The following is a 25,558-nucleotide window of genomic DNA, read 5'->3' as shown; positions in this document are numbered from 1 at the left end:
TTCAGATACTAGAATACGGCAGTCCTGTGATAATAGACAGCGTGACACACGAGTGCTGGAGTTAGGTTAGCGTTAGCACTCAGCTCTGTTTGCATGTATACATACTCTACATTCACTAAAGATCCATTCATCAATAATTTCATCTGCTGTTGTGCTCCTGAGATCGGGACAGTCTTTCTGCTCAAGTCTTGCTCTGATTTATTCATCCCTGTTTCTCACTGAATGGATGTAATCTGAGGTTTAGACAGAAGAGCTGATGAAGGATGAGTGTCTGGTCTCTCTGTCTGAGTGCGTGAATGAACGCTCCTCTATCCGGGGTCACGTGACCTCACTGGGATGTCAGTGGAATTTCCTGGAAGTCACAGAGAAGAGGCTCGTTTCGTTAGAGACGGGAGTGAAGAAGTCTCTCGTAAGCAAAAGCAAACAGCTCCATCATGTGCTCGGTTACTGATGAAGAGGATGCATAACAACTGCTGTTCACATGAATTAAATTAACAATCAATTCAGTATATCAAGATTTGCACATTTTACACAAGAACAAAATGTGATCGTTTTGAGCCAATGAGCTTTAAGCTCTGTCGACAGCTAGACGTTTCCCATCATGCTTTTAGTTTGTGCAGCTGCTGAAGAGCAATGGGACCTGACCCTCATCCACTGATTTACGAGGAATATGGACATTGTATTCAAAGAAAATTCAAAGATACTTTATTTTCCAGCGAAAGAGGTCAGGTTTCAAATGTTCAATTTTAAATGCAGAATATTATAAGTGTATTAATCATGCAAATTTCTTTATCAATAAATTTAAATGGGCATAAAAAATACTTTTAAAAATAGTAACAGGTCACTGATTCAATATGTGAATGGGACAATTACTGGAAATCCATTCTCTGAATTATTTTGCATAATTTGTTTGGTGTTACATTCATAAAGCTGTTGATATACTGTTTATCATTTAAGCGTTGAGTAACAGAATACAAAAATACTCAGATTTATAGAGTACTGACAGTGTTCTCCAAACAGAGGTTATTAAGTCCAGTTATTTATTCCATATTCCAAAATACAGATTTCCACAACCAGCTTTTATGAGCAGCTGTTTCACCGATGACAGTATTACTTTTGTTTATTAGTACAAATGTGTTTAAGAATGTAAACATTGATATCCTCTATAAACATACTGCCTTTAACATGTAGTCGCTTTCTATTTGTAACCCATTCACCATTTGAATAAATGATTAATTTAATCTGAAAATGTGATGATTGACAGTAATAATCAAAAACATCTGATACTGTTTATGGGAACAGATCTGCACTTGGGGTGTAAACACAAACAAACTTTTTCTGTAAATGTATTTCTTTGTTCATGTTTTTCTCTTTTCTTCAAAGAAACGTGAAGTCGTTGCAACAACCACAACCTTTTGTAGAAAGATTGCACTTTTATTTATATATAATATATCAATGTTCCTTTTGTGTTCATTTAGTAAAAAGTAGCAAGTGGTCACCATGTCTATGATTATTAAATTTTTTTAACTAGTGTTGATTTCACAGTAAACAATTTGGTGTTTATTTCTTTTTCATTAAAGACAAAAAAAATCATATTTTTACATTTGTCGAGAGCATCATTAAAATTTGGAAAAATATCGAGATAATAAATGGACTCGTGAATTATAATCAAATGATTACAGCGACCAAGCAAGCTACTGACGTCACCGCTTCTGCCCGCCCGCCTCCGGCCCGCTCCTGCTGTCAATCAACTCCATGCCACGCCCGCTCCAAAGCTGCCATTTCTGTCTATCAACGCCAGGCCACGCCCGCCAAAAGTACGTTCTTTCCGTCAATCCGCGTCTGGCCACGCCCTTCCCGTGCGTCTAACACGAACAGCAGCAGCTCGAGAGAGTAAATAGAGAAAAGATGGCGGAGTTCATTCAGCTCAACAAACCCACCGAGCCGAAACCAGCGTCCCAGAACCGGGAGCACCACCATCATCCTCCACCGGCCAAGAAGATCCGACACGAGGAGAAGATATTTAAAGCCAAGAAGATGAACGGAGGCACGGAGCAGCAGAATTACAGCAGCAAACCGAAAAACAAGAAAACCAAAACAGAGAAAGACAGAGACCGAGAGAAGGAGAAAGGCAAAGAGAGAGAGAAAGAGAAGAATAAACACAAAGTGGCGGCTGAAAACCACCTCGGTGTGAAGAAGGAGAACGGAGAGCTGAAGCTGTCGCAGAAAGGTATCGCTAATCGCTCCGCTGCTGCTCAGGGGCTGTTTGCGGCTGATAACGGGCCGCTGCTTCGCCAGCTGTGATCACTGCGAGTGCGTGTGTGTTTATTAAGTGTTTATTGTGCCTCGTGAACAAGTGCGTGCGCGTTTATTTGTGTGGAAACACCGACAGCGCGCGCTAGTTAGCTTAGCATTGGCGCGTGCAGCTGCAATGTGACGCGCCGCAGAAGGCGCGCATTAATATCTGCTCACACACACACACACACACACACAGCAAAATCATTATAATGCCAATAAATGCGTCTTTTTATATTCAAGTATCAGTTTAACCTGCAGGACAGCAGAATAATAGTCCGTCTTCATAAAGACAGCAGTAGAAATATCTGCTGTCATTTCTGAAATGTGTTGAGACACCAGAAGATCAACGTTAACCATCATCGCGATCATAACAACTGCTGTATGACTGCTGAAATATCTGTAATAACATTGGCTCGTTCGTCACACGAATCCAGCTGAAGCTCCAGTGAAGTGTGTGTGTGTGTGTGTGTATCAGCGATGTTCTGTTGCTCTGTAATAAATCTGCTGGTTTCTGTCACATTGCAAGCTTCACTGTTGAACAGTTGTTGTTTTTTTTGTTTCAGGCCTGTTACACACATTTGCGTTACTCCCACATAACATAATAATGAACCCTAACCCTAACCCTAACTCATACGAACTCATACTAACTCATATGAACTCATACTAACTCATACGAACTCATACGAACTCATACTAACTCATATTAACTCATACTAACTCATACGAACTCATACGAACTCATATTATCTCATACTAACTCATACAAACTCATACTAACTCATATGAACTCATACTAACTCATACGAACTCATACGAACTCATACTAACTCATATGAACTCATACTAACTCATACGAACTCATACGAACTCATACTAACTCATATTAACTCATATTAACTCATACTAACTCATACAAACTCATACTAACTCATACGAACTCATACTAACTCATACAAACTCATACTAACTCATATGAACTCATACTAACTCATACGAACTCATACGAACTCATACTAACTCATACGAACTCATACGAACTCATACTAACTCATACGAACTCATACGAACTCATACGAACTCATACTAACTCATACAAACTCATACTAACTCATACGAACTCATACTAACTCATACGAACTCATACGAACTCATACTAACTCATACGAACTCATACGAACTCATACTAACTCATACGAACTCATACGAACTCATACGAACTCATACTAACTCATACAAACTCATACTAACTCATACGAACTCATACTAACTCATACTAACTCATATTAACTCATACTAACTCATACTAACTCATACGAACTCATACTAACTCATATTAACTCATACGAACTCATACTAACTCATATTAACTCATATTAACTCATACTAACTCATATGAACTCATACTAACTCATACTAACTCATACAAACTCATACAAACTCATACTAACTCATACGAACTCATACGAACTCATACTAACTCATACTAACTCATACGAACTCATATTATCTCATACTAACTCATATTAACTCATACTAACTCATACGAACTCATACGAACTCATACTAACTCATACTAACTCATACGAACTCATATTATCTCATACTAACTCATATTAACTCATACTAACTCATATGAACTCATTACACTCCTGATAAGAGCAGTGGATGGATGCTGAAGCTTCTCAGAGCTCAGTTTGAACATGTTCAGGAAGCGTTAGTTCACCCAAACATGATCAGTCCGTTATTTACACACTTTCACATCCTTCCTAACTTGCATGACTTTCTTTCTGGATCACTAAAGCAGATATTTTGAAAAACATCCACATAATGAAAGTTAGATCGGTGCAGTGGTGTTTTAAACCCATTCTACTTTCACTGTTTTGACAAAAGTAGTTCTTCAAAACATGTTTTCTGATCTGCAGAAGAAAGTCATGCAGGTCTGGAGTAAATGATGACCGAAGGATCTTTTTTTTATTCCACAACTGTATTTTTAGTGGTTTATAATCAAGTTTTCATTCATTTCACAATTTATGCACTTTGTGTTTATGATAACACATTATATAACCCTGATGAGTCTGGCCTGTACAGCACTCTGAACAGGAACGTCTGCAGGAACTTGATGGTGTGTGTTTGTACGAGGATCATGAAGCTTGTCGAGAATGTGTTCAGGTTATAAATGTTTCTTGTAGGACTGTTTAAACCTTGTTTTTCATGACCGTTTATCCGGGTGTGAAAATATAGTAGAACACGTTGACAGTCTGTTGAGGAATGTGACTACTCAAAGATCTGAGCTGGTGAATTCATGAACTTCCACCACTGTGTCTCTGAGCAGGACCATCGTTCACACGTGTGTAACCCTCCGATCTGTTTGTTTCTCCTACAGAACACACCGTCACAGACAAAGAGAAGCAGAGAGACCCAGACCGCGAGAAGAAGAGAGAGAGAGAGAAGGAGCAGGAGAAAGAGATGAAGGAGAAAAGAAAACATAAGCTGATGACGGAGGTGAAGAGAGAGAATGGAGAGGTGAAGATCCTGCAGAAAGGTGAGCGATCTGTCAATCATCTGCGTTTGACCTCTGACCTGCGCTCCGAATCCACATCTGAGCATCAGTCGCTTATAACGGGGTTTTGAAAACTCTTTTGATGTGCACATAATTTCCAAAAGTTGTATTATATATAATATGAAAAAGTCTTGGCAGCGTAAACGTAATGTGGAGTGAGACACTGTCAGCTGAACAGAGCTTCAGACAGAGACACCCGCTCTAACACACTCTCTGTGGGCGGCCGTCTTTTGTTCTTTTTGATTGTTACGTCAGATATTTCCGTATGAGATGTTCGTCATCGCTGCAGAAATCACAATTTATTACAAAATAAACACCATATAATTTTGTGGCCAAAAAGCCCTGGCTAATGTACTTGAACCGTTTTAGATGGCACCACACAATATATGACAAAATCTGTCATACTTTATTGGTTATTTAATAAATGGTATTCCAAAACTATTAAAGTTTGTTACAATATTATTATTATCTGGAGTGGTGCTGCAGAATGCAACTGAAAGAGCAAATGTGTGGTTTAATATCTGACTCAGTGAATCATTCAGAGTTATTACAGACTCATTAACGTGAATCAAGTCATTTTTGGTTAGAGTCTGATTCTAAATAATTCTGGAAATGTGATCTATACTTCAAGCTTGTGACACTTACATTCAGTCTCTTTACTGATTTTGATCATAGGCTGCCTGTCCAAAAAAAGATTGCACATGTTAATATTTTGTTGGACCCTCTTAAGCTCTGAAAATATTGTGCTTTTGACATCCTTATGCAACATCACATCATTTATTTCCACCAAGAGTTGTATTAATTTGTGGTTGAGATCTTGTATTGGGAGGGTCTGACCACTCTGTAAAGTCGACTTTCAGTTTTTCAGAGTTAAGCAGGACTGCGTGGTGCCAGTTCATATGAAAATGATTCCTCGCGCTCACTGAACCTCTGTTTCACATTAGAACCTGGTGATTCTTGACCAGTGTTGGGCAACTTACTCTGAAACCGTAATCAAATTACTGAATACTCCTTTTAAAAGTAATCCCGTTGCTGTTCTGATTACTTTATTTCAAAAGTAATTAGTTATATTACTAGTTACATTACTTTTTTCTCCATGAAATTTATGAAATCCCAGCATACACGCTCCAGATAAATATTTGTTATTAAAGCATCAACATTCACAGAACACTGTAAACTAAATCAAGCGCTGCTGCGTGCATGGTTTATATTACAGAATACCAGCAAAGGGGAAGTTGTGGCCTAGTGGTTAGAGAGTTTGACTCCTAACCCTAAGGTTGTGGGTTCGAGTCTCGGGCCGGTAATATCACGACTGAGGTGTCCTTGAGCAAGACACCGAACCCCCAACTGCTCCCCGGCCGCCGCAGCATAAATGATACACACTGCTCCGGGTGTGTGTGTTCACAGTGTGTGTGTGTTCACTGCTCCGGGTGTGTGTTCACAGTGTGTGTGTGTTCACTGCTCCGGGTGGGTGTGTGTTCACACTGTGTGTGTGTTCACTGCTCGGGGTGTGTGTTCACGGTGTGTGTGTGTGTGTGTTCACTGTTCACTGCTGGGGGTGTGTGTTCACGGTGTGTGTGTGTGTTCACTGCTCCGGGTGTGTGTTCACAGTGTGTGTGTGTTCACTGCTCCGGGTGTGTGTGTTCACGGTGTGTGTGTGTTCACTGCTCCGGGTGTGTGTTCACAGTGTGTGTGTGTTCACTGCTCCGGGTGTGTGTTCACGGTGTGTGTGTGTTCACTGCTCGGGGTGTGTGTTCATTGTGTGTGTGTGTTCACTGCTCCGGGTGTGTGTTCACGGTGTGTGTGTGTGTGTGTGTGTGTGTTCACTGCTCGGGGTGTGTGTTCACAGTGTGTGTGTGTGTTCACTGCTCCGGGTGTGTGTTCACAGTGTGTGTGTGTGTTCACTGCTCCGGGTGTGTGTTCACGGTGTGTGTGTGTTCACTGCTCCGGGTGTGTGTTCACTGTGTGTGTGTGTGTGTGTGTGTGTTCACTGCTCCGGGTGTGCGTTCACAGTGTGTGTGTGTTCACTGCTCCGGGTGTGTGTTCACGGTGTGTGTGTGTTCACTGTTTGTGTGTTTTGTTCACAGTGTGTGTGTGTTCACTGCTCCGGGTGTGTGTGTGTTCAGTGTGTGTGTGTGTTCACTGTGTTCACCGGGTGTGTGTTCACGGTGTGTGTGTGTGTTCACTGCTTCCGGGTGTGTGTTCACAGTGTGTGTGTGTTCACTGCTCCGGGTGTGTGTTCACAGTGTGTGTGTGTGTTCACTGCTCCGGGTGTGTGTTTACAGTGTGTGTGTGTTCACTGCTCCGGGTGTGTGTTCACAGTGTGTGTGTGTTCACTGCTCCGGGTGTGTGTTCACAGTGTGTGTGTGTTCACTGCTCCGGGTGTGTGTTCACGGTGTGTGTGTGTGTTCACTGCTCCAGGTGTGTGTTCACTGTGTGTGTTCACTGCTCCGGGTGTGTGTTCACAGTGTGTGTGTGTGTGTTCACTGCTGTGTGTGTGTGTTCACGGTGTGTGTGTGTTTTCACTGCTCCGGGTGTGTGTTCACAGTGTGTGTGTGTGTGTTCACTGCTCCGGGTGTGTGTTCACGGTGTGTGTGTGTTCACTGCTCCGGGAGTGTGTTCACAGTGTGTGTGTGTTCACTGCTCCGGGTGTGTGTTCACAGTGTGTGTGTGTGTTCACTGCTCCGGGTGTGTGTTCACAGTGTGTGTGTGTTCACTGCTCCGGGTGTGTGTTCACAGTGTGTGTGTGTGTTCACTGCTCCGGGTGTGTGTTCACGGTGTGTGTGTGTGTTCACTGCTCCGGGCTGTGTGTTCACGGTGTGTGTGTGTGTGTGTGTGTTCACTGCTCGGGGTGTGTGTGTTCACAGTGTGTGTGTGTTCACTGCTCCGGGGTGTGTGTTCACGGTGTGTGTGTGTTCACTGCTCCGGGTGTGTGTTCACACAGTGTGTGTGTGTGTTCACTGCTCCGGGGTGTGTGTTCACAGTGTGTGTGTGTTCACTGCTCCGGGTGTGTGTTCACAGTGTGTGTGTGTTCACTGCTCCGGGTGTGTGTTCACAGTGGTGTGTGTGTGTTCACTGCTCCGGGTGTGTGTTCACAGTGTGTGTGTGTTCACTGCTCCGGGTGTGTGTTCACGGTGTGTGTGTGTTCACTGCTCCGGGTGTGTGTTCACAGTGTGTGTGTGTTCACTGCTCCGGGTGTGTGTTCACGGTGTGTGTGTGTTCACTAATTCTGAGAATGGGTCACCATACTTGGCTGTATGTCATGTTTTTTTTTTTTTTTTAAGAGCGCTGCATTTAGTCATGTTTTTTTTTTTTTTTAAGAGCGCTGCATTTATAATCTCTAAATCTCAGTTCACCGCAATCTCACACAATAAATATATGCATCATGAATCTTTCATAATGTCTACAATCCGTGTGTTATAATGAGAGGATTCGTTTCAGCACTGCATCGCTCACCGCTGCAGACACGTGTTAGAGCCTCTGCATGCACTTGCGCCTGTTAACAGTTTATATTTTATATTAGTTCATGTTGCTTTTGTGCAATAGATGAATAACAATTTTTTTCTTTTACATATTTTATCTTAAGATATTTCTATTTTGCAGCAGTCCCGTGAATCACTTTATTCTCTCCTATGTACATGAGTTGTTAGAAATCATACAACACGCCAGAAACACATTAATCACCTCAGTAATGATCCGCTCCTAACATCGTTTGTATTTGCTCATTTAAATCCAAAAGGCAACTTTATTTTTTTTTGGCCGGGCAGTGTATGACCATGTGTAAAGATCTATATTAACCATTCAACAGTTAGGTTTCTTTTTTTAATCCAAAAAACATTCCAGTGTTTAATTTAGCATGTGAGATCCAGGTGTAAGATTGGATGGACTGTGTTTGGGTGATGTGTTGGAACTTTTTTTTTTTTTTTTCAAGCAATCAGAAATATTCTTTCAAAACCGTGATATTTATACAGCACAAATGCAGTCAGGATCACTAGAGTCATAGATTAAACTAGAAAAAACCACTCAGTGTTTATCTAATCGCTGGAATCACGGTGTGTACATCAGGCTGGTAGAAGCTGGACAGAACTCTTCTCCAGAAGCAGTGCTGCAGGTTCTGCTGTCAGATCTGAATCTGTTGGTTTAGGGTGGCTCTGCTGCTCCTCAGCTGGAGGATTTCAGAAACATTCAGACACTCAGTCTGTTGAAAAACTTCATAATATGAAAACTCTGATGCGAGAGTTTTTGTCACGCTCAGCTGTTAAACTTTCACCTGTACCTCTTCATTTATGGAAACATACAGAGTCATTTTTCTCTAGATTGTGTTTAACACACACACGATCGTTTGTACACAACTGATCACTAAACTAACTAATCGTGGCACATTACTTAAAGAAAGTAGCGTGTTAGTTGCATGTTGATTTTGTATCTCAATTTTATGGCATTTTCTGATGAAAAAGTTTTATTTTGTGTTTGTCTCACCTTACATTCTTTTGGTAAAAGAAACTGAAGTATAAAATGAGTGTCTTTAAAGAATTCAGAGAGATACAAGCAGATAAGTCTTTCTGCTATTAAGATAAGAAAGAGCATTAATAAACTGTTGGAGACACAGACTAGAGTCGGATCATTCTTTACTTTTTTTTTAATACTACCTCTATTGCTGCTATTTAAATACCATGTAAAACCTGTTTGCACATTCTTCTCTTGTACATTCCTGCTCATCTTAATATTTATTAAGTCTACAGTATAGCCTATTGTCATGCACATTTTATTTTATAAGCATTTTTTTTTTTAATCTTTTTTCCATACCATATTTATATATAATTTTCTTGTGTTTGTATTCTTTAATTATTGCACTGTCCATGAAGCGGACCTGACTTACATTTCACTGCTGGTCATATGCTCTCCACATAACCATGTATGTGACAAATAAGAATCTTGAATCTTGAATATGGTGACAGACGGACTCATTCCCGCAGCTCCTCAGCGTTCACACACACACGTTCAGCTCTGATGACGGTGTGAACACCAGCTGTTTTCCTGCATCTGCTCGTCTCTAAAGTGAGTTTGTTTCCCGTGAGTGTGTTCATGGCCGGGGCAACTCTTGGTGTCTGATAGTCGGCCATCAGTCTACTGGACTGTCCGCTTCTGTATTTGTATTGTTAGTGTCTGTTATTTGTGATGCCGGTGGATGTGTGGGATATTTTTTACAGAAGTTTTGCTAGTTGTGTCTGAATGAGTGCTCAACTAGTGGATTTGTGTCATTTTCAATCATGACTAAAGAAAGCTCACATCTCCTGGACGTCTCACCTTTAGCTCTCTGGAGATTTACAGACCTCGTCTTCAGCTGATTCAGCTCTGTCTGCTCCTGTCTTCATTGTCTCTGCTGTTTACTAGGATGCCAAATCACTCATGTTCTAAGGATGTTTGTGTAAGTTAATCATCTTTCTCCTGTGCTGTAGGTGACAGAGAGAAGCCGAAGATAGACTCTGCTGAGGATTTGCTGATGAAGAAGGTCAAGAAGAAAAAGAAAAAGAAACACAAAGAAGGTGAAAAGCGAAAGCGCCCTAAGATGTACAGCAAATCTATCCAGACCATGTGTTCTGATCTCCCCAAATCTGGCTCAGAATTCAAGCCTCCGCCGCCTCCAGTCCAGCAGGGCGGCGCTCTGAGCTCGGTCAGCGGCCTGAAGCAGGAGAACAGCTGTGGCCAGAGTGTGAGCGCAGCAGATGGCGCCGGCGAGGTCAGAGCCACTAAACCCCCCGGGCTGGACCGGCTGGAGTTCGGCTGTCTGGTTCACGTGGAGCACCAGCCCAACGGAGGCGCTCTGGTGGCTCACGCCTACAGCAAGGAGCTGTCTGTCCTGTCTCCTGTGGAGATGCAGAGGTTCGCGCAGGAGTTTGTGACGCTGGCGTTTAGCGAGGACCAGGATGGAGCCGCTAACTACGTGATGGGTGTGATTCACGGCGCCGCCTCCTACCTCCCAGACTTCCTGGAGTACTTCTCTACTAAGTTCCCCAACTCGCCCGTCAAAATGGAGATCCTGGGGAAGAAGGACATCGAGACGACTACTATGGCAAACTTCCACACTCAGGTTAGTAGATGCTAGGGATGCACAATATTAGATTTTTCGCCGATAGCCTTACAATATATTTCCTTTTGTTTGGAATAGGGTGCAATGATTAACCAATTTCACTGTTAACTGTGCTTTAAAATGTCATGGAAAAATTAATTGTAAAGGCTTCCCTACACTTGAGTGTTTCTGTTGCACGGAATGGAACTGTTGCAGCTGCGCTAAACGAAAACAAAGTTACACCAGCCGTGCACGAGCTTAGAAGTTCATGCCTTCAGAGACACGGGGCTACTACACGTACTAGATTAACTATGAACACCAAGAATGACCAGGGCGTCACTGAAATATTGCGTAAAAAAGTTGCTGCTAAAGGAGCGAATACTTAATGCATGACATGAAGAGAAGAACCACCTGACGTGACGCTACGACTCGTTAGCTGCTACATCTGACCTTTTGAGATCTTATGAGAGAGTAAGTTATGTGGTAAGTTATGATTTATTTGAATGAATTAATTATAACATTTACTTGAATTAATTATTTGATTGTTTGAGAGAGAGAGCTGACAGTTGTCTGTGTAAATTCCTGCATCTCTGCGTCTCTCTACGACTAATGAAGCTGAGATTAGTTACTTCAACAGCGGTTTTACCTCCTCGTTGCTGAGGAATAAAATGTAGCGATCCAGTATCTAAGCTATTTTATTAATAAAAGTCACAGCACAGCGCTGACAAGAAGTTTCTGTGCTCCTGAATGTTTCTGTGTGCGCACAAAGCGATCCTATCTGAAAGCTGAAAAAAAAGACAATTCTCTCAAGCCACATGTGAAATTAGATGAATTATTAAAAAGATTATTTAAATGAATATGTATGGATGACAGTAGAATTGATGAGAATAACAGTTCAATTATTTCCCCTCATTAGTAGCAGTTTAGTAGCAGGATAAATAAAGTTAATGTTAGTCTTATATTAATAATAATACTTAATTAACATTAATTAATAAAATTAATATTTTCCTTGTTATAGTATTATTTATGTTTAAGTCAAACATCAACAAGTTTTTGTTTTTTTCACCATGTTTCCAAGTTCTCTACCTCAAGTCCGAAAGAAATGTAGAAAGAACACACAAACTGAAAACACTTAATAATTCTGTGTTCTATTTCCTTTTATTATTTTCAAAAGGGAAATACTGATGTGGATGTTTACAGAGCAGAAGTCACTTTTTTTTTTTAAAGGAGTCATGAACTGAGAAATCAGATTTCCCCTGATCCTTCCCTTGATGACATGTAAGAAGTCATTGTACTGTAAAAATACCCTGAAATATAGTTTCAGAACTCAAAACTTTCTCATTAGTTTAGATCGTTTAAACTTTTTAAAAGTTAAAAGTTTTAACAAAAAGTTACTTGTTATAATTAAATAAACAATAATGAAGTTATTTTATAATGAGAGTACATTGAACGCTTTGAAAATAACTATAAATCAACTACAAATCAATTACCACATTTTTTCCCAGACAGATGCAGTGGTAACCTTAACATTGTATTTGAAGATTTAACATTTGTAGATTGTCTAAAGCAAAAGAGTTGTAAAAATTCAGAAAATCTTTTAGGGCTCAAATCAAATCCAATTTTGGTATCATGACACCATGAAGTAGATGACAGGATTCACACCTGTAATGCCATGTGTGATTGTCTACATACTCATTTAACAAACACTTATTCAGAGTGATTTACAAATAAAGAACACAACAAGCAATTCATCTTAAGGAGCCAAAAACAAGAGCAGTGCTAGTAATCAGGGTTGCCAGGTCTGCATATCAAAACCAGCCCAATTGCTACAGAAAACTAGTTCAGTCACATTCCAGGGCAGACTGGCTCTCAAAATCACATTCTGTGCATTCCACCTTGGTTGAAGTCACGTTCCGGAGGATTGGGAGAGGGCTTTCGCTCCAACCCACGGATTTAAAAAAAACAACCCACAGCAACAGTATACAGTAGGGGAGGCCATGGACTTGGCAACACTGCTTGCAGTACAGAAGTTTTTAAAGAGGCAGCGGTGAAGCGCTCAGGTTTTCAGCTGTCTTGAATATTGTCAGGGTTAGGAAGATCATTCCACCAGCAAGGAACAGCAGATGAAAATGTTCTGGAAAGTGATTTAGTGCCTCTCTGTGATGGTGCCACACGGCATCGCTCACTCTCTGACCACAGGCTTCTGGACGGTGTGTAGACTCATAAGAGCACATGATGGAAGTCCAGTCAGAAGAGTGTGCAGTAGTCCAGTCTAGAAATGACGAGGGCCTGGACGAGATGTTGCACAGTTTACGGAGTTAAGAGGAGCCAGACGTACCTGATGAGGTGCAGTGCTGGTTCTGCTTGATCTGTTTGGGATTATTGTTGATGACTGTAGCTGGATGCTGAGTTGTATTGTACTGTCAGAGTAGCTGTGAAGATGAGAAGCTGTGTCTGCGCTAGAATGTCTTTGCCGCTACGCTGAAATCGTCTGGTTAGGATCTGTGTGTGTTGTGACCTGTGAGCTTTTAGGATTGTTTCTCTCTCTCCCTCTCTCTCTCTCTCTCTCTCTCTCTCTCTCTCTCTCTCACACACACACACACACACATTATGAGAAACACTTGAGACAGACCGTCCCATGAGGTATGATGTTTGACAATCTTCTCATTAGAAGCAGCATCTGCTCTTCCTCCGTTTGTACCATTAATAGAAACGTGAGCTCCACAAAACACCTGGACACCCTGCCAGAGAGAGAAAGAGAGATCGCTAGCGGTGTTTGTTCTGCTGTGTGTCGGGCCGAGATGAGTCAGACCTGCAGGCATTAGCAGCCTGGACATGATGTGAGTGATGTCATCAATCCCATCATGCAGTGCTCACTTCACATTCCCTTGGTTCCTCAAGAGCTCACTGCACTGGAGCGATCACATGACCACACAATGCTTCACTGGCGCTGCATCATTCGGTTATTAATAGCATTCTGTGTATGTTTGCATTTATGATCATGTGATCAAGCGTGTGTGTTTAGACAGGTGTGTGTGATTTTACTCGAGTACTTGAGTCAGAGCGCTCACCGTCTGCCTCTCTCTGTCTCTGTCTCTGTCTCTGTCTCTCATGATATCTTTACACAGTAGGTATTTTTGTCCTGAAAATGTTCCCTCTTGTTGTTGGCCTTGTAGAGTTTGCTGTTGTTGTTTATCTGTGTGTTTGTGGTTGGGAGTGACTCTACAGCTGATGTTATTCACACACATGATGATGCAGTATGATTTCTAGTAGGGATAAACGATAAACTACGATAAAAGTCAAAATGGTTAGTATTACCGTTTCATATTTTAATTGTCATAAAACCATATTTGATTTTCTTGATTAAAAAATTCTCAGCATTAAGCAAAGTTAGTAAGAGTCTCACACAGGTTTATTTTGTTTGAAACATGACGGAAGGCAGAGTGCTGAGAGGATGGATGAATGAATTCTGTGAACGCATCACGAGAACCGACTGTCTACAGAAGTTTGAATGAATTTGCTTTGATCTTCCCTCTGTGTGATGCCTAATATAGCAGTGTTTGAGCGCAGCTCTGCTTTGTTTACTGGGGATTAGTGTTGTCACGGTACCAAAATTTCAGTATTCGGTACCAATACCAGTGAAAACCCACGGTTCTCGTTACCAAAGCAAAATACAAAAGCATGCTAATTAAAAAATTTGACTCAACTTTCATTTAATCCAAACTGTGTACATATGTAATTATAAAGGGCTTTTGAATTTTAAAGCCAAGAATAACAACTTAGTTAGCTAAAAAAAACTTTTTAAAAAGCCCAGAACTGCTTTTCTGACTGATATGACACAATGTTAACCATTTGTACATTCTCCAACACACATATTTTAGATTCACAATTCATTTAAAAGCCTCTGGTGTGTAAAAATAGTAAATATCATCATGTCCTCCTGTTTTTTTTTTTTTACATTAAATAGTTAATAAAGAAACTAAATTGTAATGCTCATTATATTAGCGTTAGCCGTGTTTATGCTAACGATGAACTTCTCTGATAACAATGTTCGTGTCAATCTGACATTCAAATGAAAATATTGAATAATATTCATAATAGATTTAAGGTGTTCCCCACAGCCTTGTACTCTGTTTGTGGTGGCATATATATGCAAATGAATTTTCTGCCAGCAGGAGGCACTTGTAGAGCGGGAGAGAGCGGTTTCCTCCGTAACGGCTGTGATCAAATAAGCGCTGCGCTCACAAACACTGCTCAGGCATTACAGGCAAGATGAAATGACATCCATAATTTTCTGAAGACAGTCGGCTTCCTTCAGAAATGAAGTGATATAAAAACACCGGGTTTCGGCTTTGACACGTGCAGTGCTCATGTTTATTCATCGAAGTCAAAGCCTTTTGGAAAATCTATTTGTGGCGGTCAGTTTTGATTATTCTGGTGGACTGCCACAAATAAATCAGTATATTGGAAACACAATGAAACTTACCTGCTTGAACTCTTTCATTTGATCTGGGTGTCTGTCTTTAAAGTGTTTTGTTTGGTGTGCTTCCTCCTTTTGATGTCGCCACGTCACTTTCTAAAGAGAGCACATCTGCACACCTTTCAGACAGCGCATCAAGAACAAATATTAAAAAAGGTGACTTGACTTGACTTCATAGTCATCCTTAATCACTAATACCTCCATTCTACTCTCTGATGTTCTGTTGTCAGTGTTTCTTTTTCTGGACACAGCTCTGTTCACACGCTGCGTGGGTATCGGCTTTTGGTATCGGGGCATTTTATGAGTACGAGTACAGGAGCACAGTATCGGTGCATCCCTATTTAAAATCGGTCATCATTTTTAATGTTATTATTTTAATGTTCAATGTTCATGCAAACAAAAAGTGCACTGTGCTGTTTATTTTATTCTTTGTTTGTTGTTTTAGAACCTTTCCAGTACATTTTAATAATACCAAGATAATATTGAAAACTGTTGTCATTTTGGGCACTATAATCGTGATATTAAATTTTCATGCCATTTCATCTCTAATTTCTAGCATCACAGTGCTAACCCTGGTCTTCTGCTGCTGTTCTGTGTGTTTGTGTGTTCACAGCTGCTGAAAGTTTGAGTGTTTTTTGCTCAGAATATACTTTATTTTGTACTTAAGGAGATTTTAATGGACTTAACTTTTAATGGATCATACAAATAACAAAAAGAAACAATGATATTTGACAGTGGAGGTGTGGTTTGTTCAGGTGAGGAGGAGTTACTCTCATGGGACGTACCGTGCTGGCGCTATGAGGCAGATCAGTCTGGTGGGCGCCGTGGACGAGGAGGTGGGCGATTATTTCCCAGAGTTCCTCAACATGCTGGAGAAGTCACCCTTCTTGGAGGTTTGTTTTTCTCTGTCTGTCTTTCACACACACTTTTCTTTTGGCAGCAGCGTGTTGATCAGTGTGTGTGTGTGTGTGTGTGTGTGTGTGTAGCGGACGCTGCCATGGGGGACGTTCTCCAGTCTGAAGCTGAAGAGTCCGACAGAGAGTGACGATGGGCCCATCATGTGGGTTCGGCCCGGAGAGCAGATGATCCCGGTCACAGACATGCCAAAGTCTCCCTTCAAACGGAAACGGTAATGCAGGACTTCCACATTTACGCTCCGTTTCCAAACAGTTAAAATGACAAATAAATGCATACTCCGAAAGCTCCACAAGACAAGTGTGATTATATTACTGGATGCTCGAAATTGAAAGGGAGAATGCACATTCTATAACCGCTTATTGTGCAGGTAAGTTAATCACTGTTCTAATCTAATGTGCTAAAGGGGGCCAACAATTTTTGACACCACTGTATATTTCTTAATAACTAAATCCCACAGCATCACTACTACTAGAGAGAAGCTGCTGTGTAGAATTAATTCACACAAGCAATCGCTCTCACTAATGCAGTCATATGAATGTAATCTTTACTGTGCTACTTTATCTGTATCTGATTTAGAACGTGCAGAAATCTGTGAGAAATATAACGACCCAAAGACAAAAGAACTGTAAAAATGAGCTGTTATAGGAGCAATAGCCATGCGGGCAGCGCTGTGTCATATATCATAACTGTGCACAAGGGGTTTGTCACAGCTCCAGACTTAATTGTTCATTAATGATGTCATCAGTGACTAGTCGACTTCAACTTGACTTTCGTCACATAAAAGTCGACTTTAAAAAATCAGAAGTCATTTAACCACTAGTGTGTGAGTGTGTGTGTGTGTGTGCACCCAGGGTCAGCCGAGCACTGATGTTATTGATCTGAACTTTTGGAGCTGATGAAGATAATGCTCTGAAGTGATGTTAGACGGGAGGATCCTGACAGACTGAGTTCTGATGTCTGATAAGAAAGTGCAGTTAGACTCAGAGCTGAGAGACAGAAAGACACACACACACGGGTTCACTGGGACTCTTCATAGGTGTAATGGTTTTTATACTGTACAAACTGTGTTTTCTATTCCCACACACTTTAACGGGGACACAGGAAGTGTCCTCATAAACCATGTTTACGTTGTAGTACCCATGTCATTATACACATTTGTGTTCTCGTTAAACATATATACCAGCACACACACACACACACACACACACACATGCACAAAATACATACACAAGGACTTGTGTAGAGTGTAGTGTCAATGATTCTCATTGATCAGTGGCTTTGTGTGTGTGTGTGTGTGTGTGTGTGTGTGTGTGTGTGTGTGTGTGTGTGTGATTTGTTATGTAATGATGATGAAATTCATATTAAGTCCTTTCTGCAGGTCGACTAATGAAATTAAGAATCTTCAGTATCTGCCTCGAACAAGTGAGCCTCGCGAGATGCTGTTTGAGGACCGGACAAGAGCACATGCTGACCACATCGGTCAAGGGTTCGAACGCCAGACCACTGCTGCTGTGGGAGTGCTGAAAGCTGTCCGCTGCGGGGAAGGGTGAGTGAACACTCACACACACACACTCACACACACACACTAGGGCTGGGTGATATATCTAACGATATGATCATGCGCATCTAGTCAGTAAATCTGGTTCCGTGATTAGCGCTAAATCGACATCACCTGCTTTCAAATGGAGCGGCATTTAATAGACAGAGCCATAGATCACTGACAAGCTGGATGCACATGATCATATCGTTAGATATATCGCCCAGCCCTAACACACACACACACACACACACACACTCTTACAGGCACACTCACAGGCACACATGCGCACACACACACACATTCACACCCACACACACACACACACACACACAGACTTAGCCGACACACAGCTGTGATTCTTCTGGAAGCTTTATGCATCTCGTATCCTGTCTGCTGGTGATCTCGATTGTGTATATTTGTGTTCCCTCACAGTGCTGAGCCTCCACGCATAACCAAAGACGTGATCTGTTTCCACGCAGCTGATTTTCCTGACGTGGTGCAGCGGCTGCAGATAGACCTGTATGAGCCGCCTCTGTCTCAGGTGAGGGCACTTCCTGTACTGGTCATTCACTGGCCCTAACCCTGCAGAATACATCCTCTGTGAGACCCTCGCTAGTGCGCGTCACACATGATCCGGAGCACTGCAGTCCAGGTGTAGAGATGTGTTGCCGAACGTTTGACGTCTGACTGTAATATGCTGTATTTCCCTCTAAACACTTACTTGAAGGCCATGTACACATTACAGCTCAATTCGTTGCTCAGTCCTTTTAATGCTCAGTCCTGTTCTGTACACACTTAGAGTATTGAGTCATTTGCAGGAATGATGACCGGCGAAGATGGCAAGGACAGCCCTTACAATTCTAGATATCAGGGAAAAATGCCCCCAATGAGCTTTTGTCTCATAAAGTTATCACACCAGTCACGAATGAGTGCAAATTTGGAAGTTATTTTATACAACAGTTAAATTATTAAGAAATTTTATATTGGTATATTAGTATCAACAACAAAGACAAATCTTAAAAAAATCAGGCAGTTAAATTAAACTAAAGTGACGGAGTCCAGGGATCGGTGCACCTCAGATCTGAAAGCAGACTGCAGTTTTGTCATTCAGTATAACAAACAAAGTGTAGAGCCGATGTGATAATAGATTCAGTGTGCAGTGTAGGGAGCCTCATTAATTAAAATGGAAGTTTGTAAAATTGCGATGAACTAAGAGGAGGGACAGCTTGTGGCACCTGCAGATGTACGCTGTACGCACTGTGCGTGCCATGAGCGCTCAGACTGACCTGAGATTTGCCCCACATAGGACAAAGTTTTACATGTATGCCATTATAATATAATAATTTGTTTTATTTTTTAATTGTACAGAATTATAAAATAAAATGCAAATTATAATCAGGCCTGTTTTAGTCTTTTTATTATTTTTATATTTTAGACATCCATCAATTATGGTGGATGCATCTTTAGGGATTACATAATGAAATAGTTTTTATTTTTAATTTTAATTATTTCGTTTTAAAGTAGTAATTTAAAGCTTTCTGTATACTTTTATTATGTCTGTGAGACATTTCGCTGAGTTTAGGTTCATTATTGTGAAGTGCTTCTGCTCAAAACCGAGACGGTAGAAAGCGTTCGTTTTCTTTATTTTATAAAAGCACAACATTTTCATTGATATTGTGAGTGCACACAAATAAAAGTAGACCCTTTACGGTTTAGAATGATGTATTACTCTTACCTTTATGAGTAAAATATGGCTGCCTATTTTAAGTTGTTCCCACTGTTGAGTGCGCTGGCGCCTCCATGTCCTGCAGAGCCGCTGTAGCTTCCACTCTCGCACAAACGGTTGGGTCTGCGTCTAACAGCGCACATTTATGTAGGGTAAACATTTGAAATACCATTTTGATATGCTTGAAGTGTTTTATATCTATAGATTTTATTTTTAGGCTAGTTGTGATGATTTGTGAAGGCTAACCTGAGCAAACATAGGCTATGATCAACTCATTGTCTGCCGCTGGCCGCTTGGTCCTTACTTAAAAAGACAACAACAACTTACATTTAACAAAACAAAAACTGCACCAAAAGTTTTTCTAAATTAACTTTATAAAAATGAAATGAAATATAATCACTTTTCCATTACATAGAAAACTGAACTATATGAATTAGCTGAAACAGTATTATAAGCTCTTTTGGGAAAATGGGGAAAAAAACTCCCTGGGAAGAAATCCTGCAGGCGCCCCGAACATAAGGACTTACATTTCAGGACTGTTGTCTTTTTGTGCTCTATTTCTTAAACGAAAAGTTCAAACAAAGTCACAGCTGATCCGCTGTGTCTCCAAGTTTTTGAATGAATCTGCGTTTTTAAACAAATCTAGTCAATGATGTAATCACCCATTCATAAAGAGAGTCACTTGCATCATTTGAACTAACTGATTAAATAAATGACTCAGTGACATGCTGCCACCTAGTGGTGGTTTCAGTTTCATTTTAAAGTATAAATTGAGTCATTTAAATCGTTTAATATTTCTATATTTTTCAAAACTTTATATTTTAAAGATTAATCTCATAACATCGTTTTTATGAAATGCATTAATGCCACCTCTGAGTCTTCTCAAAAAGTCTGTAAATATTCCTTAATGCAACAGAAGAGTTCTGTGCCTTGCAAAGATGAAATGTTGATGCTGATTTCATTTGACTGGTAACTTATTCTTCTTGATTGTATTTTATAATTTAAATAGAATTTATTGTTTAATTACAATTTTTGATAAAATTTTATAAATCTAAATGTTTTGGCTTTAAAATATGACATTCATTTAATAAAGTTTGAAAAATGGGATTACAAAGGTTAAAAAAAAAATCTTTGAGGAGTCAAATATCGCCCAATATGGGATGGTTCATTTCTGTAATTAATCAGAAGGTTTAATGTAGCTTTAAAAATTAATATTTAATTTAGAATTACACATGCTATACTTTTGTTTCAGAAGCTGCATGTGAATCGACATATATTAACAGACTAAAACAGTTTGGTTACCAGCATTCTTCAAAATATCTCCCTATGTTCCTCAAAAGCAATAAAGGCATAAGGTTTGAAACAACATCAGGGTGTGTAAATGTAAATAAACAGAATTTCAATTTTTGTGAAACTATCCCAACTATTTTTTAAACTGAAATGGTAGTCTACTCAAAATATAATATAATAATAAAATAATAATATTAATTTCTTATTAATTTAACAGTTGTATAAAATGATTTCCAAATTTGCACTCAGGCCATCCTTAAAAATATTTTGTTTTGCAGTAACAGTAAAAAAAAAAAAAAAAAAAAAAAAAAAAAAGGTCGGTAGGTAGGTCTATTTTTTTTTTTTTTTTTTTTTTTTCAAGTTTCAATGTAAAAAAAAAAGTTACAACATGGCTGTGTTTACGATTAGAAATGTCAACAACAACAAAAGATCGCATACGTAGGCGATTCTAGCCCGAATCTGTATCTGTATGCATGAGACTGTCTGAATACCGGCGGAATACACATTTCTGACTTAACCCGTATGACTTTTTGTTTTGTGCTGAAGCATTTTTTTTTATCAAGCGCAAACCGTTGACTCTGACAGTGAATGAGAGTATGAGACGAAGCGAATGCACAGGCCATAGTGTGACATCCGTTAACCAATAGTGTGACGTCACGGGTTTTATTTAAAAGAAAGAACGTAGCCTTCGTTTGTATGTAGGCCTATGCAATTTATATATTTACAATACTTACTAAAATATAATTAATATTATTTTATTGCTTTTGTATTAAAAAAAATTGGTCGGTCTAAACGCAAATTTACAACCGGCAAGTCGGTCGGACTAAAAGCAAAAAAAAAATTTTAATCGGTCCTAAATTGACAGGGTCGGTCGGGTTACGGCAAACAAGAATATTTTTAAGGATGGCCTGATTGACTAACCTCAAGCTGACTAATATATGTATTTGTGATATCACTTTAGTCCAAAATAGCAGATATCAGAGATACCAGAATGCTGCTATGGTTACTACTGTGTCAATCAGGTACAGATGTGTCAGTATTTGAACCGAGCTCTGCATGTTCATGGTGTTTATTTCACCACATAGAATTTAAAGTTTATTTTGATTTTATTCTGAAGTGTGCTATGTGACCTCATAACAGTTGAAATGTCACTTGAACTTCAAAAAGTAGTGTCAAAAAAGTTTCAAGTGAAGTTTAGTGAGTGTGCCCTGCTCATTCTCTCTCTCTCTCCAGTGTGTGCAGTGGGTGGATGATGCTAAACTCAATCAGCTGAGGCGAGAGGGAATCCGCTACGCTCGTATCCAGCTCTACGATAATGACATCTACTTTATCCCTCGCAACGTAGTTCACCAGTTCAAGAGTGTGTCGGCCGTGTGCAGCCTCGCCTGGCACGTGCGTTTGAAACAGTACCATCAGCAGCCCGAGCAAGAGGAGGCTCGTGAGGAAGGCGCGGAGCTGAAGCAGCACATCAAGCAGGAGCCGGCTGGCGAGAACGGCAGAGCTGCGAACACAGACTTCAGACCAGCGCAAGACTCACCATGCGTAACGCAATTAAAGATGGAGCGGGTGGAGCTGCTCGCTGACAGACCGCCCAAGCCTCCTCCTGGAAGTCACAGCTTGACTCCGCCTCTTGTCTCCACTGACGGGCGACCCAAAACACACCACACATCAGAATGTCCAAGTGCTTCGTCACAGGCCTCCAGCGCTGCGGCCAACACGTCACGCAATCTGACAGCCAGTCCGCACACACCCAAACACACACACACATCAACACCAACCAAACACACACAAACCTCCGCATCCAGATATCTCCATTCTTCCTCTGTCCCCAAACCGGGCCACACACCCTCAACACCATCAAAGCTTAGCCATTCTGCCAACACAACCAAACCAACACAACCAGCTAACACAACCAAAATTACTCAACAAACTAACATAACCAAACCCACACAACCAGCTAACACAGCCAAACACACACACTCCACACTAATAACCAAACCCACACAACCAGCTAACACAACCAAACACACATACTCCACACTAATAGCTAAACCCGGTCCCAAACTGAGCTCTGGACTGTCAATCAGCTGGACTGCGCCGCCCCTGGCACTGCCCCAGGCCACGCCTCCTCTGAGGCCGGACCGCCCCCCAGACTCTCTGCACCCAAAGGCGGTCAGAGCTCACCCGCATGAACCACACAAAGACTTTTTATACTGATTTGTACAGAATGGTTTTCAAACGGCGTTTCATTTAATCACTTTATTTCTGTCTACTGGATTTTCCTTCTTCGTAATCGGTCTGACAAGAGCAGAGAATCCATGACTTCTGTAGGACGGGATCAACATCTGTCTCTGTCTCTCTCCTGTTACTGGTTGTCAACATGGCAAATGTAGCTCGTAACTCGCTCCTCAGTGCCTGTCCGTAACTGTGAAATATCCAAGCACTTCGGCTCGGCTGCACTGAGAAATACTTCAAATCCAAACAAGTCCTCGAATAATATATTTTCAGTTGTAGGATTTAGTCGTATTAGAGCTGACGTGAACATATATATTTTTTGTAAGATGACACAGAATTCTTTTAAAAGACTACAGGCTTTTCCATAGAGCTTATTTATATCAAGGGTTTCTTTGGTTCTGTTTGATTCGTCAGCACTGTAGTGTACATAACGATTTTTCTAAAGGAAATGTGTAGTGTGATTTATACTGAAATCAGAACCTCCTAATAAAAGGTTCCGTTTGTTGGATTGGTGTCATGTCTGTAACCCTCGTCAGCCGTGTAGCGTTGATCTGAAGCTACTGAAGAGATTTAAAATATCACGACATCGGTCTCACGTCCAGACCATCTTCTGGGGTGTGATTTTTATGTATTTCTGCTGATAGCAGTCTGTTTTTCAGTAGTCACATTACCAGTGCCTTCTTTCACCTCAGAAACATCACTTAACTTTGAACTAAACTCTTGAACAAACTTTCTAGGGCTGTTCTGGACTCACTCTCTCAGTTTAAGTCAGGACTGAAGACTCATCTTTTAGCCCAGTATAAATGGTTCATTCCCCAGTCATGGTTTTGCTGTTAGTCCGGTCTGACAGAAACACTTTTCATACTGTATGAAGTGAGTGGCTTCAGTGCTAATGATATTCTTTCTCATCTGCCATTACATCCTTACAGTCTCAGGTCTGACAAATTTGTAACTGTGCCATGTGACCATTGTAAACCAACTATAATTGACTGTTGCACTCCTGTCTTCCATGTTTGAGCTCACTGAGACTGAACCACTGCCACGTCTAACCTGAGCATAATCTATATCAGCCACATCAGTAAATCAGAGGCGAGCCTCAGACACTTGTTTGTTAATGTTCATGTTCAGATTGTTTAGCCAGAGGCTGAATGAAGCGTTTCGTTTCGTATTATGAAGTCTCCTTGATTAAATATCTTAGATTTAAAACTGCTTAAGTTTAAGGCATTGTAGGCCTAACAGTATGGCTTTCTGTGAAGCTACTTTGAAATTATATTTATTGTGTAAAGAGCTATGTAAATAACTATGACAAATTGGCTTCATTTTCCACCTGGTAATAAGATGCACTTCTGTGATCAGACGAGTGGTCAGCACTAAATTCAGGCCGGATTTCTAAAAATTAACTTCAAAAGAATGCAGACATTCAGATCATGCGTGCAAACTCTTTTTCCTTGAGTGAGAAAAGTAATGACGTAAACAACGATTCTAAACTCAGTTTTCATGTTGATACATACATTTACATTAAATATTCCACTCTCATTAATGGAAATAAACACTGAAATTACATAAAGTCATTACGCATAAGTTTACACATATTTGTAGTGGATGTGCTTGATCTCTTTTCCTGTGGCATGCTATGTTTTAATGATAGCGAGGAGTGTTATTGGTGCACAATAGTTTATCTTTGAATTAAACTGCAGGTCTCATGTTATGAGAAAATATTTTAGTGAGAAAAATTATAAATGATGCACACTTCTATATTATGGCAGACTGCTGGATTTGGTGGTCGAACGGTCTGTTGTCTGGTTTGAATAGGTGTAATGATAATAGCTTACTGTACAACCGCAGCTGCACTGAGGTGTTGATGGCATCTGAATGCAAAATACCACTGTATTTGAAGGATACAACTTGAAGAAAACGGAAAGATTCTCACGTTTCCTTTTTAAAATACTTTCTCAGTGACGCTGACAGTTTTATTTACACTGCAAAAAATATAGGCCTATATGTTTCAACTAAAAATAGCTAAAAGATGTTCACCTTATCATCAAAACTACGTAAATTTAATTTGAATTGTTTAAAACAATTGAAATGGTATTTGGCCAGTGGAAATGAATGAAATTAAATCTATTCTAAAATATCAATCTAAGGACTATTTGAAACAGTTTTTATGGATATTTTAATACATTTATTTTAAAACGAAGGATACGGGATGATTTTTATCAATACAAATTAATCCGTATGCAGTGAATGGCATTTATAGTCTGCATCTCATATTTACTTAATGTCTTGTATCTTTGATGGTGTTAAACATGGTGTCACATGGATGAGAATCTGCATGGAAATGATATGCAGATGCGGTTATGCATAGTAAAACTAGCCGTTACATGGTGATTTTAGGAAGAAGTCGGGGTGGAGATGCACGTATGCACAATCTTCCCCTGACT

The 25,558-nt window shown here is 40.3% G+C and overlaps 1 protein-coding gene across 2 annotated transcripts; it reads left to right on the top strand.

Annotated features, from left to right (window-relative positions):
* Nucleotides 1-1,810: 1,810 nt before the first annotated feature.
* LOC109107494 (lysine-specific demethylase RSBN1L-like) lies at nt 1,811-23,623 on the top strand. Of its 2 annotated transcripts, XM_042737061.1 has the most exons (9): nt 1,811-2,230; nt 4,682-4,840; nt 10,318-10,404; nt 10,483-10,949; nt 16,164-16,301; nt 16,395-16,537; nt 17,705-17,872; nt 18,299-18,407; nt 22,116-23,623. In XM_042737061.1, exons 1-9 carry the CDS (start codon nt 1,909-1,911, stop codon nt 23,097-23,099), a joined length of 2,577 nt encoding a protein of 858 aa, XP_042592995.1. In that variant the 5' UTR covers nt 1,811-1,908; the 3' UTR covers nt 23,100-23,623. The 2 variants fall into 2 exon arrangements, with proteins under 2 accessions (XP_042592995.1, XP_042592985.1); XM_042737051.1 differs by having other exon boundaries at nt 1,812-2,230; nt 10,318-10,949.
* The last annotated feature ends 1,935 nt before the right edge of the window (nt 23,624-25,558 follow it).

Source organism: Cyprinus carpio, chromosome A4, assembly GCF_018340385.1.
Source record: "Cyprinus carpio isolate SPL01 chromosome A4, ASM1834038v1, whole genome shotgun sequence".
Taxonomy (NCBI): Eukaryota; Metazoa; Chordata; class Actinopteri; order Cypriniformes; family Cyprinidae; genus Cyprinus; species Cyprinus carpio.
Note: the sequence above shows the minus strand (reverse complement) of the source record. Positions and strands in the feature narration are given on the sequence as shown.